Here is a 15133-nt window from a genome sequence, read left to right on the forward strand (position 1 = left end):
GCTCATTTGAACTTTCAGCTTCTTTGGCAGGATGGTGCAAAAACTGCCTGACAACATAGAGACTCGCAACAGCTGTAAAAGTTTTAGAAATAAGAAGCTTGTGAAGAATGTGAGATCTGAGGCCAAATTCTTGAAACGCTGAGAAAAACAACTCAGTACTCAGGAACAAAAATGTTACCAACGTTAAAATAAAGGTTATTTAAATGTGTTGCTATTTATTTTGTTCATCAATCACGTGAATTGTTAATAATATGGACTCAGCGAGTTGTTTCTGTACAAAAATCTTTATGCTGGCCCCAAGGTGCACAACACAGCGAGAAAATGGTAAACACAAGATGTACACTGCTCTGCCAAGAAAGAAAAGTCTGCCTGGATTTAAGAGCTTTCCACTGGATTACTACTGCAGTCATTAATATATTTCTGCTGGCAAAAGCTTATTTAATGCTAACAGATGCTGTGAGAACTTCTTTCTTTTGTTAGACAACCATGTTGGAGGATGTATCGAAGGGATGTGGAGAAGATGTTACACTTTTTTTTAAACAACGAAGGCCATTTCTGAAACTGCAAAAACTGGACAATGATAAAAATCATGAAAAATAAAATAAAAATCTTTAATGATCATTTAAATATTTAGTGAAATCAAATCATAAAAAATGATAATAGAGCTCATGGCAAAGTTTAATAACCAAGTTAAGAGCGCTTCCACAGGCAGTGTGAAGAGAAAATCAGGGGATTGGCATTAAAAGGCTGTACAGCCTTAAGGAAACCACCGATCAGTGATGCTAACTGAGAAAACAAAAGGACAGGGAGCAAGCAGACTGGGCTCAGGAGCAATGGGAAAAGGTCATGTTATCTGGCGAGCGCATATTTAGCTCCAGAGGGATGGGTGCTAGGGCTGTGCCATATTCACACTAGAGGCACAACACAGGCACGTCTCACAGTGAGAGAGGCCTCTGAGTAAAAAAGAAAGCTACTTCAACAACCACCAACAAAATACAGTACGCTGCAAAATATGGAGGAAAAGTTGAGGCAAAAAATACATGGTTGAAGGCACGTGAGGAGCAGATGCTAGCAATCAAAAGGAAACAAAGTCAAGCTAGCATGGCTGGAGCTAGCTCCACTCTATAAGATTGGAAGAGCAAGAAGCAGATGGAAATTTCTAAGCAAGGTCAGGTTGAAATTATTTTTCAATTTTATTTTATTGTTCACCTTCTGAAGATTTACAAGGTTCAGTTATGTTAGCACTGTTAAGCTAATTATTTAAGCTATTTCCCTGCCTGGGCTACTTTTGTACCTAGATCTGACTAAGGTTGTGGCACAGTATGTAAGGCTACTATTGGACTATAATGCCACTGCAGCTTGGTGCTGGCACATTAACTAATCAACCATCAGTAACAGTAGCTCAATGGAAAAGAAGGAAAATGCCCTTTGTTTTGTTTGCACTCATAAATGCTGCTGTCTGAGATCAAATGTAATTCAGACACAAATATCATTATCACAAATGTCCTTTAAAAATGAAATTTTGAGGTTATATCAATCATCATTGGGATGAAGTAGCATGCCTAGTGCCAACAGTAGAGACCTGTGAGGGGAGTCTTATGATGTGAGGTTGAGTTCAGTTGGTCAGGTCTACGTTTATCAATGATTTATGTTCAAACGGTGAGGCCAGCTGACTGCCTGAATGTGCTGAATGACCAGGTTCTGCCTGCCCTGATGGTGCAGGCATCTTACCAGATGACAATGGCAGCATGAGGCATCATTTTCACACATGGATTGGTCACAACAGAGTCCAGACCATAACCCCATCTTTGACATGTGCTGAAGAACCTTTTGTGCAGCCATCTGACCGCACTCACGATCAATACACAGCCATGGAGAAAAATGAAGGCCAATCTGAAGGGAAATAAGTGTAACAATGCACTGAATAACTTTTCAGTTTTTTTTAGTTTATGTTTTCTGCTGCTTTTAAAACTGTTTTTGTTCTTTTTGCAGTTTTTTCTGTTCTTTCTGTTTCATCTTCCCTCTCTTTTTTATTGTAGTTGAGCTCATCTTGGTTTTTTTTTTCCATTACTTTAAGTTTTGTGTTTTCTGCTTTTTTCTGTTTGGCACCTTGGGGCCACCATAGCTTCAGGGTACCACAGTCAGTCATAGCATGAAAATGCCTGCTTGTAATTTATGCAGCGTCGCTGCATTAAAGTGGAGCTTTTAAGGAGGGAACAATGTAAACACAGGTCTACCGAACACAAACCACATCTTAGTTTCTTTTGGTTGTTCACATTCCTGAGAAGGGCTCACATTTCAGACAGTCGTGCTTTGCTCACATTTAGTGGTGCCAACGTGCAAAGGTGCTCAGTGCAATTTTTAAAATCGGCTACTTCTAAAAACGTTAAACTTCCCTTCTCACATATTTGTTGTTTGCTGAGTGCAACAAAGCTACAAAGCTCTCAAGTCTGCAACGTGAGTGACACTTTTGTCACTATTTCCCATTTCCCCCCCTTTATTTCTCCTCTTTGGCTGTCAGAGGTTCCTCAGATTGGAGCGCTTCATCAGAGCCAACAGAGTCGCCGTCACCGCTGTCGGCGTCCTCGTCTTTCTCCTCCATCTCGTTGGTCACGTATTCGCCTTTATGTCTGGACAGGCACCACATCAGCACGGCGATGACGCAGATCATTAACAACAGCACTACACTTACGATTCCTGTGACGACAGAGGGAAATATCATCACAGAGCCCCCAACTATGCATTTAAAGCATCACTTTCATTGCAATTCAACATAGAATTCAATATCCTGCCTATGGAGTCTGCTGTGTCTCTATTTTTACTTTTCACTTATAAAGCGAAGTTCATGTATTTCATGAACTGATATCTGTAATGAACTGACATAAAAACCTGATACATATTATTAACTGACATTTGCATTTAGTGAACATTTCTGCTGGAGTAACAATTATAACAAGAAAGAAAAACTAATAAAATAAAAACTTCTTTTAGAAATCCAAATTTAGAAACTTTAACACATTAAAGAACACTTCAATTTTATATCCCACTATTAGTAAAAACTTCATTAACTGAAACAAAAAATTCTGGAGAATACGAGACCTGTAAAAAATTTTCTTTTAACAAATTAGAACCAAATTTAATCAATTACTAAAATTATAGATTAAAGAGGTAATTACATTTCCAAATATGTTCTTCTATTTCCTTATTTATCCCTTAGATTTAATAATTAAATAAATCTACATGTACAGTTTAGTCTTTAAAATTTTCATTTTATATTTAAAGCTATTAGTATTATTATATTGGTCGATGATTATTTTATCACATTCCTGACTACATATGATTTGGTCGTTGGAAATAAGATTTGAAAATCATTAATCCGTACAGAACAAGTTATTAAGCAGAACATCTTTTTCATTCATGTGAACTGAAATAAAATTCAGCAGATTCACACTCATTGTTGAACATCATAAGAAAAGAAGTCACTTCTCACCACCAATCAAAGCGGCAAAATCTCCAGTGTCATAGGTTTCTGTAAAGACATGAAAATTAAGTCAAACTTGGGTGACGTTTGATATCTAAATCAAATGACATACAGTAGAGGTTAAAATACAAACTTCTGTGTCAGATTCATCTTGTAGAAAAGCTACAGAGGTCCAGATAAAAGTCAGTGACAAAGGCAAGGTGAAATTTTGAATCATTCTCTCAATCTACAGCCTCCTCGCTCATGTACTGTCACAAGCAGCAGCTCACAATATTAAGTTATCTGGGGGACACAAACAGCTGTTTGTGTTTACATTTTCCCTCAGAGTCCAGTCGTGTGTGGCATTCAAACAACGGCCGTCAATTTAAGAGCCTCAGTGTGTGTAGAAGCAACATGACTGCAAGGCCAAAAAGAAACGTTACACACCATATTTTAGAAAACAAGTGAGCAAAATCAAGAAAGATATATATATATCAGTGTTTATGAGGTTTATGGTACCTAAAAGTTTCATAGTTTAAGAAAATCAAAGCCAAATTTAAAGGATAATAATGATGAAATTTGATGTGAAGTTGTTGTTTTAAGTTTGCTGATAATAAAAATGACTGTTTATGCAAACAGAGCTACTCTTTCACTTTTAACTTTCCAAAGATTTACCAAGAAAAAAAGTTTGCTGTAGGTTCCTGGAAAAGCATGTTAACTCATTAATACCAATACAACTGTTGTGTATAGGTGTGTTTGTTTAGAAATAACTATTTTTTGTTGTTCATGTACACAAATAGCCACTTTTTTTTCTTGTCACTGTGCATAAATTTGTAACATATTTCAACAGGTAACAGTATCCGCTTCAAAAACTAACCTTTAATTGATTAACAATAATGCTTTTGACGAACCTAATAAAAAGTAAAATTACTGTTCAGAAACACAAGCCAGTATCTTAAGAACATAACGTCCAGATACTGTTGATCTGCTATAGATAGTTTTAAGAGCTGATGCATCTTTTCTTTTGTCCTCCACTTGTTTAGTTCCTCAAATTTTTTAAGGACACACTGCACACCATGCTGAGATATGCCAAGTTTTCAACTAAAGCTCTTTGGGAATCAGCTTGTTGGTGCAAAAATATTATTTTATGTCTGTAACTGTGTTAACTTTGGTATTTAATAAATTAAAGAAAAAGAGAAAAGAAAAGAGAGAAAGAAAAAAGAAAAGAAAAAAGAAGAAGAGAAAAAAAAGAAAAGAAAAAAAAAAGAAGAAAAAATAAATTAAAGAAATTTGAACAAATGATATATTTTTGTGACAGGCTGCTAGTAACAAAGTGCCTAAAGATGCTATTTGAAATTCATTCTTTGCTAAGTTGTCTGATATTTGTAGACACAACACTGGATCGAGGCAGCACGGTGGTTAGTACTGTTGCTGCACAGCAAGAAGGTCCTGAGTTCAATTCCACCATCAGGCCGGGGTCTTTCTGTGTGGAGTTTGCATGTTCTCCCCGTGTTTGTGTGGGTTCCCTCCGGGTACTCCGGCTTCCTCCCACCGTCCAAAGACATGCAGCTTGTGGGGATAGGTTAATTGGATAATTCAAATTGCCACTAGGTGTGAATGGTTGTCTGTCCCTATGTGTTAGCCCTGCGACAGACTGGCGACCTGTCCAGGTTGTACCCGCCTTTTGCCCTATGACAGCTGGGATAGGCTCCAGCGCCCCCCGCGACCCTGAAAAGGATAAGTGGAAGTGAACGGATGGATGGATGGAACACTGGATCATCCCTTGAGTTAAGTGCCTTAAGTGAAAATGAGTGAAAAAGCAGCCAATATCCACAGAAAAAACTTCAGAAGGCCTAAAGATCTGTTGCTCAAGAGAACTTTATAACATTACTGGAAATTCTGGCTCCTTGGAAGCAAAAATATAAAGAAATGTTTCTCAAGACTTTTGCACTGCAGGTTATTTTGCAATGGCATGTTACAGTTTGTTTCTGTTTGTAGACTTCTGATTGGCCAGTGTTTCTGTATCGCCACCTGTTGCTATGGCATCTTGACAATGCTTAACATCATTTTTTTGCATTTCATGTCGATAGACCTTTCAAACTGAAATTGAAGATCGCAGTTTTTTGAAAGATACCTGTGTACACGATGACTTATTAACAGCAGAATTCAGCAATTTGTTGTTCATATGTGTTAAATCTCTATATCTGATGTGTCTAATATTAATCAAGCATTCTTGCATCTTCTAAAAAGAAGCAGAGAACACTAAGTGTTTAACAACACTTAAGAAAAGACCCTTTGGCTGTTGCAGTTCAATATAAAAGTTATTTCTAGGCTGCGTTGGTCCTGCCAGGCCCTGCTGTGGAAACGAGGACAGGTACGAGCGTTTTAGGCCCTTATCTCCACAGCGACAGACCCCCCGAGGCGTCACGCTCGCTCCTTCCCATGCTCCACTCTGACATTGGGCTGATAAGACACTCCCTGGTAACGCACACAAACATCTCGGCTGGTTCACTGTGTTTGCAGGGTGTTTGTCCCACAAACTGGATGTTGAATTTTAGTGTCCTTAAATCTAAATCTATTAAAAAAATGATTATGCATGTGATAAGATTTTTGGGGCTGGTTTAAATTTGTTATTCAAGCAAAAATAATGGTGCAATTATACAATTTATAAGGCAATTATTTTGTGATTAGTGGGGCAATCAGCTGCTTTTCCAGTGTCCCACTGAGTTCTGCACATGGACTCCAGCTCCAGTCTGTGCAGACATCATGACCAATACAGATCCTAATGAAAAAAATCTTTGATAGGCATTAATCACCGTGATAATCAGACATCGGACACAGACATGTGCAGTGCTCATATACAGAATAGTCTTGAATCATTATGGAATGCACTGTGTGAAATGTAACCATCACATTTACAAATACACGATAATCTCTACAGTACCTGACATTAAACTGAAAATAAAAAAATCTTTGTCATAACACTCTGGATCCTCCTGTAGGTCATCTTTGTCATCTGTGATAAATCAATACACCCACCAGTGCACAGGAGAAATAACAGCTGTAGCTAAACCGGCAAATTGCTCTTTCAAGATGTCAACAAATCCTGTAGCGCACCAACTCTTTTGTATTTGTTTTTGATTTATTCATAAGAAATAACTATACAAATGCGAATATTTTATTATAACTGTAATCCTGTGTAGCAGAATTAGATTAATATAAAATATAAATCAACTAATCTCTTTATGAACACTGTTAAGATTTTGAATAAACACATATACAAACTTATCAAACAAATTAAAATAATAATAAAAGTGTAAAAAAATATTTAAGCAGCAACAACAGACAGCAGATAGATGAGTGATGTTTCCCTGTGGTCTACTTATGCTATATTCATGTTTATTGAACAAATGTTATGGTGAAATAAAATAAAAGACAATTCACACATTTTCCAGGCACATACCCTTGGGTCCTATCTTGGTCACAAGGTCTGAAAAAGGAGAGGGGCTTGTTCCTGACAAAGGGGGCACTGTTGCGTGAGCGTTCATGCTGAAGTGACCTGTGAAGAAACAGCATGATTTATGAATAAAATTCTTCTTGCAGTTAAACTGATGATAATTTCATTTACAGCTAGTGCAGCTAATTTCCTACAAATTTTCCTCTTAATTAGCTGCATTTTCGCTGCAATATTTTAGTTATTTTACGCTGGACCATCTGCTGATGTAATCTCTCCAGCATGTCCTGGCTCTGGCCTGGGGCCTCCTCACGTAGGACGTTCCCACTCTACTCTGAGCCCTTTATTAAAGACCGAGCTCCTCACCGTCTCTCTAAAGTTGATCCCAGCCACACTTTGGAGGAATGTCATTTCAGCTGCTTGTATGTGGGATCTCATTCTTTAGGTCACAACCCACAGCTCGTGATGATTGGGGATATTGGTTTGATTGGTTTATTGTGTTATTAATTCTCATTAAAATCTATTTATTTAGCTTTAAGCAATAAAGGCCACAGAAACTATTCTGTTAGGCTTAGGTGTTAAAAACTACTTGTTCAGGAGGTAAGAAGTAGTTTTAAAGTTTTGCTGACTGTCAAGAAAGAAAAAGGACATAAACATGGCTAAACATCATGGATACAGTTTATATGGCCCCCTGGATTCTGGCAGGCTAATCCCTGGTCAATCCTTGCTGTGCATTTTAATGTCTTGTCAGGGATTTAAATGCTCTCTCCTTCTGAACATTGACATAGATATGTGTTTCCAGCAAATATAAACTAGAAATTGTTGAGACGAGCATGAGAGAAATGGCTACAGGCCTTACATAATACTTTGTGTTGCTTCCACCCATTGAGTCTGACTCTAATGACACTTTACAGATGTGCACTCGTAATCAAGATCAAGTCTGAAGATGCAGTGCAGTCTGGGAATTTTTGTAAGTTCAGTAATCATTGGCTAGAACTTTGTGATGACGATGGACGTAGTGGCTGCTTAACGGACTGATACTTATGGAAAGGAGTGTTTTACTACCAACCCCATTCACCATCCAAACACCTTCATCCAGTACTTTATTCTGTTATCATGGGTACTCAAACAGTCTGATAGATGCATTGGGAGGAACTGGGGGTTCAGTGTCTTGCTTAAGGACACTTTGACACATATGCTGTAGGAGCTTGGTATCCAATCACTGACTACCTGATGGATGGGTGGATGGATGGATGGCCCACTCTACCTCCTGAGCCATAGCTTCCTCCTCAACCTTAGTGAGTTTGGTATAATGATGATGATCAACAAATTTCTGTCTATTAAAAAAGTGACCCAGATTGTTGAATCAAGAGTTCAGGTTTAGAGATGCCTCAGCATCCTCTGAACATGGGTATTGATTTTGTTGACTGCAAAGCCAATGACCAGTGTTCATCTGTTTTTGTTCAACTTACCTTGTGCTTGTTTGTTTCCCTGACACCAAAAAAGCAACATTGGTACCAGGTCAGACTTTCATTTTCTTGCCTGACATCTTTACAGTCTTGTCAGTGCACACATTAAGCTTTTCCCACCACAAACAACACCCTAACTTGGATCCTAACATATTAGAAACTCAATACACAAAGGTGCCTGAAATAATGTTCAGTTTTCATTTTATCCCATTACCTCATGTGACTCCTTGAGGCTTACGATCAGGAAATTTTTAAAGAAATGTTATGAGGAGCATATCCAGGAAATAAGCCGGAAACCCAAACCAACAGTTGTATAACCCTTCCTTTTAAAGTGATTAGTGTTAACTTATTGTATCGTGATCCCCTCAGGAACTTTTTTCTCAGAGCCAGATTTGAATTCTCTGCCAGATGTTTTGACAGCAGTGAACTAAGTTTGTGTCTGCAAGTGAGAAATCTAGTCAGCATCTCCAATTGTGTCAGGGTTTTTCTGACCCGGTGAACATTTCATTTGCAAAATGCTCCATCTTAGCACATTTCACCACACAATAGAGCCTTTCAAGGGAAATCCATTTTTTCCTGACTCATGAACTCGAGGTGTCGCACTAAAATGCATCCAAAGCGTCGACGTTTGCCTCCATAAAAAGAGTCATGCTTCGGGTAAACAGCTGCAGAGCATTAAAGTGTAATGCACAAATATGACACTTTAATCACCAGGTTATTTGAGTTTAATGCTCTCTAAACATCCCTAACTGAGGTGCCTAAGGTTTTTATTTATTTCCACTAAAGCAGTACGTTAGTTTCACACATGCAACTTTTAAAATAAGTGAGAACAGATTGTTGACCACTGACTATAACCTGAAAACAAAGTGCCCAACAGTTTGTTTGCAGAGCAGCTCGTTCTGCTCAAAGCAACACAAAACCACAGCAAGGATTTTGACATAAAGACAAAAAGAAGCTCACCAGTTTCTGAGAGTCAGCAGGCAACTCTTCTTACGCCGACAGAGTGTACGTTGGACAACACACACAATTCAAAACACACACAAACACACATACGGATGGGTGTGGTGTCAGTCCCCAGGGTCGAGATCTGTTCCCCCTCTGGCCAATAGCGGAGCTGACTCCACCTCTCTGATCCTAAACAGCCTGCAGATGTCTGAGTGCATGCAGCTGACAACGCCTCTTGCATCATCTGTTAACACACAGAGGAGCACTTCAGTGTGTGTGTGTATGTGTGTTTTTGTTGTTTGGCCCTTGTGCACGTCCTGTGCTGAATAATCCTAACCTTCAGCCTGGTTATTAATGTGAACCGTCTTCTTTTAGACAAATAAAGATGGTTTCTTAACAAGAAAATGGTGTTAGTTTTTTGCCTTCCTGTTTTACTTTGAAAGTTAGTCTTGCTTTGGTTTGACTTCCTGCTTTTGTTCTTTTCCCTCCTTTGTGTATGTCAGATTGTTTTGTTGCCTTCCTGTGTTCTGTACTTGTGGTCTTGTTTTGTACTTTTGGAGTTTGTCTTTCTTGGTTGCCTTCAGTTCTTATACTAAACTATATATCTAGCACTTTTTTGTTATATGTTTCATTACATTTTTCTTTTGTGGAGTTTGCATGTTTTCCCTGTGCCTGCATGGATTTCTTCCAATAGTCCAAATACATGCATATTGAATTAATTATGGATTCAGTGCAGGAATTGATGGTTGTCTCCATCTGCACTGTAATAGACTTGCACAGCATACTTTCATCCTGCTGTGTCACATAATGCCACCAATGCTATTCAAGGTGTATGACTATCCCTGTCAGTATTGACCATCAAAAAATGTTTGTTAGGAGGTTGAAGGAGTGGTGGAGTTAAGAGGCATTTCAGCCGTTAGTACCTCTGACCTTCATTTATGTTCACTTGTTGGTTAGGTTTAGACACTAAAAAGTACTTGGTTAGGTCTGTTTGGTATTAAAACACACCATTAGACCATTAATCTTTGACAGAAATCTTGCCATCTTGCTAATGCCACAACCCAACATCAAAAATGAGACCTAATAGTGGCTGTTATGCTACAGTCACACTTGGTAAAACAGTTGCTGGGATAGCATGACCAATATTATTACTGAACACAATGAATTTGGGAACTTGTTGCCTTTGAAGTGGTTGCTTTAAAGACAACCACTCACAGTTAGTTGCCATCTTCAAAGAGAGTTTGGTTTGCTGTGATGAAACGGCAATAACATGAAGTCAGTCTGTTGTCAGTTTGTAATTGAATGGGGTCAAGTTGCCAATCGGTTTGTGGCAATGCAGCGATTGACTGTGATAAACTCTGTCGCTGTCTGCATATACAGAAATTATCTACTCACATCTACAGTCCAGCCACAACCTAAAAAATCCGAAACAGAAATTCTTGCATAGTTTCTGCAGGACAGTTATTTAACTGCAACATGACATAGGCATTCACAATTCTAATTTTTTTTATTCGAATATACCCAGAATACAACCAGTTGGCAACCAAATCCCCTGTTGCACCGTGTTTTTCTTGGTACCAAGGATGTTGCTATCCGATTTTTACTCTAGTAATAACAAACAGCTTCCGTCGATGATAAAGGGAATGATTAGTTTGATGTATTTTTCTTTTAAGCTCACACTTGTGATGAATGAGTTTTGATGGCTGTTCTTGAAGGAGCACGTACAGATCACCAGAATTTCTTGGACTGTTATAACTGTGAACTGCTGATCAAAAGAGGTTGTGGACTTCACCTGACTCTCCTTCATATTTGTATCTTATTTTATTATTTGAAGTATTTCCATTAAACTTTAAGAAATGTTGGACTTGTTTAGCGATCCATTCATGTTCTGATGACCTGTCATGTACCTCATCATCATCCCAAAATCAGCATGAATAGACTCCATCACCTAAGAGACCGTAAATAGATGAGCCATTAAGAAAATGAATGGATGCTTTAAAAAACTGTCATAAAGATGAAACATGCTGATTAAGGTGCACTCTAAAGAGAAATATCCACTGATGCCACTTAATTTTTATGACTCACACTGAGTCATATTTGTGCTGCAAATGTGAAGTTACAGGAATAAAATACTAAACATTTCTGTGCCTCAGAAAAGACTAACCACTGGACCATTTAGTGTATTTATTTAAATTTCACTATGTTTTAGTTCAGTATTGGTCTCAATAAGTCTTAAAAAAGCTTCTCACATTTCCTTAAAAAAACATCTTCTAAAAAAATGTGCTAAAAGGACAAACTGAACTTCAGTTTTTCCTGAATAGCCTCTTTGCTAAACAGGAAAGACCTGCAGGCCAGTGACATTCGAAACACTAAAAGAGCACTGTTAAACTAAACGGCTACAAGTATTTCGTTGTCAGGGCTCTCTGAATACTTTTTTGTTATTGTCACCATGCTCACTTTGGCATAACACAGATATACTAGGAGTAAAACCACAGAGAAAAACAACATATGAGCTTTTAATGGTTGAGCAACTCTGCAGAACTGCTATGTAAATATTACTGCAGTGCGTCTCTGAATTCTTCTGACAGCCACCCAAGATAAGAATAAACAGCCTTCTTTGTCCCCTTGCTACAGAGATATTGACTAAGTCACAAACTGACCATTTAATTAAATTCGTATCACCAACGTCCAAACAACCCAACATTCAACATGTCATGATGCACATCCAACAAACTCTTCTGTTGCACTGTTTAACTGATCATTTCTACATCTATAATGATTTAGATTTGCTTCTCATGCTGAATACATGTAAACCTACAAAGAGCTACAGCAACTACAAGCTAACATTTAAAGTCAGTTAAAAGTAATTTTAATTACTTGCCTACCAGCAACTATTTTAAGATACGTATTAGTCATTTTAACCATTTTGACCTCGATGTAATTTTTACCAAAACATCAAATAAACGTAGATGTAAATAACACATAAAACATGTAAAATCTACAGTTTTATTAAACACTCTGACTTCAAACTATTGAAAGAGGTTTCCAATGTGACGTCTAAATGAAAACTCACAAGCCATTTTTGAATGTCTTTATGGGCCAATTAAAAGTTGAATTTTAAAATCTGATAGCCGTTTAGACCTTTAAGAGGGATAGACTGTTTGAATTTCATTATCTTAATAGCCATTTTTCAGATTTAGAGATTTTGAGAGCAAATGAAAAAAAAGAATAATTAGACAGAAAACTACCAGCATTTTTTTTTCTAACAAGAAAAAACAAGTCGACAATATCAGGGGTTAAACAAAGCAGCAGCTACAGTGGCACAAAGCACCAAAAAATAAATAAAATAAAATCTTCGCATTGCCAATCAAATAAGATTTAAGGCTCCTACTATCTTTGTGAGTATGTTTGATGGTATACGCAGTTTCATAAATGAAATCGTTTTAAGAATATGCTTAATGTTGATTCGCATTTAAGCAACTTTCTCAAGATTTAGTGGTCATTGATGACTTTTGACCTAATAAACTCATTAAAGTGTCTCCAAAAGATGACTATAGCAACTTTACACAAACCTAAAATTTACTTTTAAAATTTGATATCCACTTTATCAGTTTAGTGGCTTTGTCGAATTTTAAAAATGTAAGGAATGATTCAGAAGACAAATATTAAAAGAACTAGATGATAAAATCCTTTTTAGGTGCTTTTCAACACCTGTGAAGTCTCTAAGTAATTTGAGTTTAACAACGGAGGAGCTAGAACACTTTAAACTCTCTAGCCAAACTGAACCTTTTACAAGCCAATGTAATATTTTTTTGTGTGCCTAAATTGCTGCATTCAGTATTTGCTATTTTATATTTATCTCCAAATCACTATGTTGTGAATTTTAACAAGCCCACAAACAAATTCAAACTATGATAGTATGTAAGATTAAAAACAAACCAATAGTGTTCTTCAGATTCTTGATTGATTCCTAAAGCTATGAAACTTTTTCAGTTTCAGCGCTTTATTCAATTTTCAGGAATGGATTGAGCTCGGCAAACAAATCCCAAACCCATCTGCTGTTTAAGTGCTTTTAAAATGAAGTCCAACTTACCAGGTACTTTCCCCCAACTGCTATACAGTTAAAGTTAACAAACGAGGTGTTAGAATAGCTCATACTCACAAGCCATTTTTAAAACTTTTACTAGCTAACTTTTCTCCCCCTCATGCCTCACTTCCCTCTTTTAAAGTTTCACTATCTGCAATATTTCCCCCCTTTACACAATTATTTGACTCCTAAAATAGCTGAGTTATCTAACTTTAAGTCAACTTTCTCAACTTACTGACTATCCAGAATCTCACATGCAAAATCTTAAATGACTGTTAGTCTCTTAGTAACTGACTAGCCCACAATGCAAACTGCAAATATTTTCAAAATGTGATATTCAGATAGATTTTTTAAACCATGGATGCATTCTTGTGGCTGCTAGACTGAACTAACTTATTAGCTACTTTCTTAGTTTAGTATTAAAGATTTTTAAGATTCATCACTGTCTGAACAAACCTATTCACTAGCTATTCAGGAGCTTTTAATATAAAGCTCAGCTTACAACATATATTTCCAAACTATGATACTGTGAAGTACTGAGCTGCAAGCCACTATCAAAACGAAGCCCTTCAGGCAGTTTGTAGTTTGAAAAACATTCTTTTAAAAGCCGTATTGAAGAACTTTGTGTTTGTCATCATTTGTCTGACATACTACTTATACTACGACTAAAGCAACCAAATACTGTTACTTATTTAATGCCCCTAATGATCAATTTCGGTTTAACAAAGGACCCACAAGTCATTTTGAAACTTTTACTAGCCAGTTAGTTAATTTATTATATGACATCAAACCTTAACGTTGCTTTCAATATTTGATAGTCAATATTTCATTTAGTCAAATAACTGCCTAAAGGGGGCTCTTTAGTTAGTTATTTGACTCCTAAAGCAGTTAGCTTGATATGGTCATTCAGGGTTTTACATGCAAAGTCCCAAACTGACAGTTTGTGGCTGTAAGATTGATTTAGCAGTCCATGATGTAGTATATAAACAACTTTTATAATTTCACTGCTAGAACAGCAGCCAAATGTAGCAGCCATTCTCCAAAACCTGTAACATATACAAAGCTTTTGCTTATACAAAGTGATGGGAAATGATAAAGAGTACGGGGATAAAGGTGTAACATGTATTGATTGATAAATGGTTGGCTTTGGTGGCCAAACATATAGTGAAACACTTTTAAGATTTGTTCTGCTTGAGCTACTTTAGTTCCTCCTTTTGTACCAATCTTTGCCGCCATTTTGAAGACTTTACATGCCATCTAGAAATGAAAACACAAACGAGGCTGATTTCAGACACTAGACTGGAGCTTTTTACCAGCCACCAGCCACGTAATGGTGGCTGGTGGCTGGATTGTGTTTCCTCCACCCTGCGCTGCTGTGAGGGCATCAACAGTTTGTGCGTTGCTAGGCTTCTGCTTCTTTATAATGTACTGTGGCTCCCCTTTGTCTTCCTGCCCGCTGCCACCTCCTTAGTCGTGCTCGTCCTTGAAAAACTCGTGGCAACAGACGGTAACTACGGAGATGAATGTCATGAACTCCTGAAAGTTGCACTCGGCGTCGCCGTCGGTGTCCAGGCTGTCCATCAGGCTGTCCAGCGCAGCCTGGTCGTTCACATGCTGCAGGGAGGGAGGACGGGTTCAGCTCGGGACAACAAAACTCCAAACTGGTGCTTAACAGTTTATGTCATATGCTTTTAAATCTCAATATATATATATATATA

General features: G+C 37.5%; 2 protein-coding genes and 1 long non-coding RNA gene across 3 annotated transcripts in view; all 3 read right to left on the reverse strand.

Moving 5' to 3' along the window:
* Positions 1-2274: 2274 nt before the first annotated feature.
* Positions 2275-9547, reverse strand: gypc (glycophorin C (Gerbich blood group)). Its single transcript, XM_013912280.1, has 4 exons — positions 9344-9547; positions 6924-7019; positions 3491-3529; positions 2275-2697 (listed from the first exon to the last, which is right to left on the reverse strand). The coding sequence occupies exons 2-4, from the start codon at positions 7006-7008 to the stop codon at positions 2498-2500; spliced, it is 324 nt and encodes a 107-aa protein (XP_013767734.1). The 5' UTR covers positions 7009-7019; positions 9344-9547; the 3' UTR covers positions 2275-2497.
* Positions 9548-11497: 1950 nt separating this feature from the next.
* LOC106456291 (uncharacterized) lies at positions 11498-12587 on the reverse strand. The gene is made up of 2 exons (XR_001290441.1): positions 12470-12587; positions 11498-12418 (listed from the first exon to the last, which is right to left on the reverse strand). It is a non-coding gene; the product is annotated as an uncharacterized LOC106456291 (long non-coding RNA).
* Positions 12588-14156: 1569 nt separating this feature from the next.
* The window catches only part of s100b (S100 calcium binding protein, beta (neural)), a 2164-nt gene continuing 1187 nt past the window's right edge, over positions 14157-15133 (reverse strand). Inside the window, exon 3 of the mRNA XM_005738654.1 lies at positions 14157-15029. Within this exon, the coding sequence (XP_005738711.1) occupies positions 14883-15029 (147 nt within the window). The 3' untranslated portion in view covers positions 14157-14882. The remainder of the gene's footprint in view (positions 15030-15133) is intronic.

Source organism: Pundamilia nyererei, unplaced genomic scaffold (assembly GCF_000239375.1).
Source record: "Pundamilia nyererei isolate P.nyererei 1_Seehausen unplaced genomic scaffold, PunNye1.0 scaffold00085, whole genome shotgun sequence".
In the NCBI taxonomy this organism is placed as follows: Eukaryota; Metazoa; Chordata; class Actinopteri; order Cichliformes; family Cichlidae; genus Pundamilia; species Pundamilia nyererei.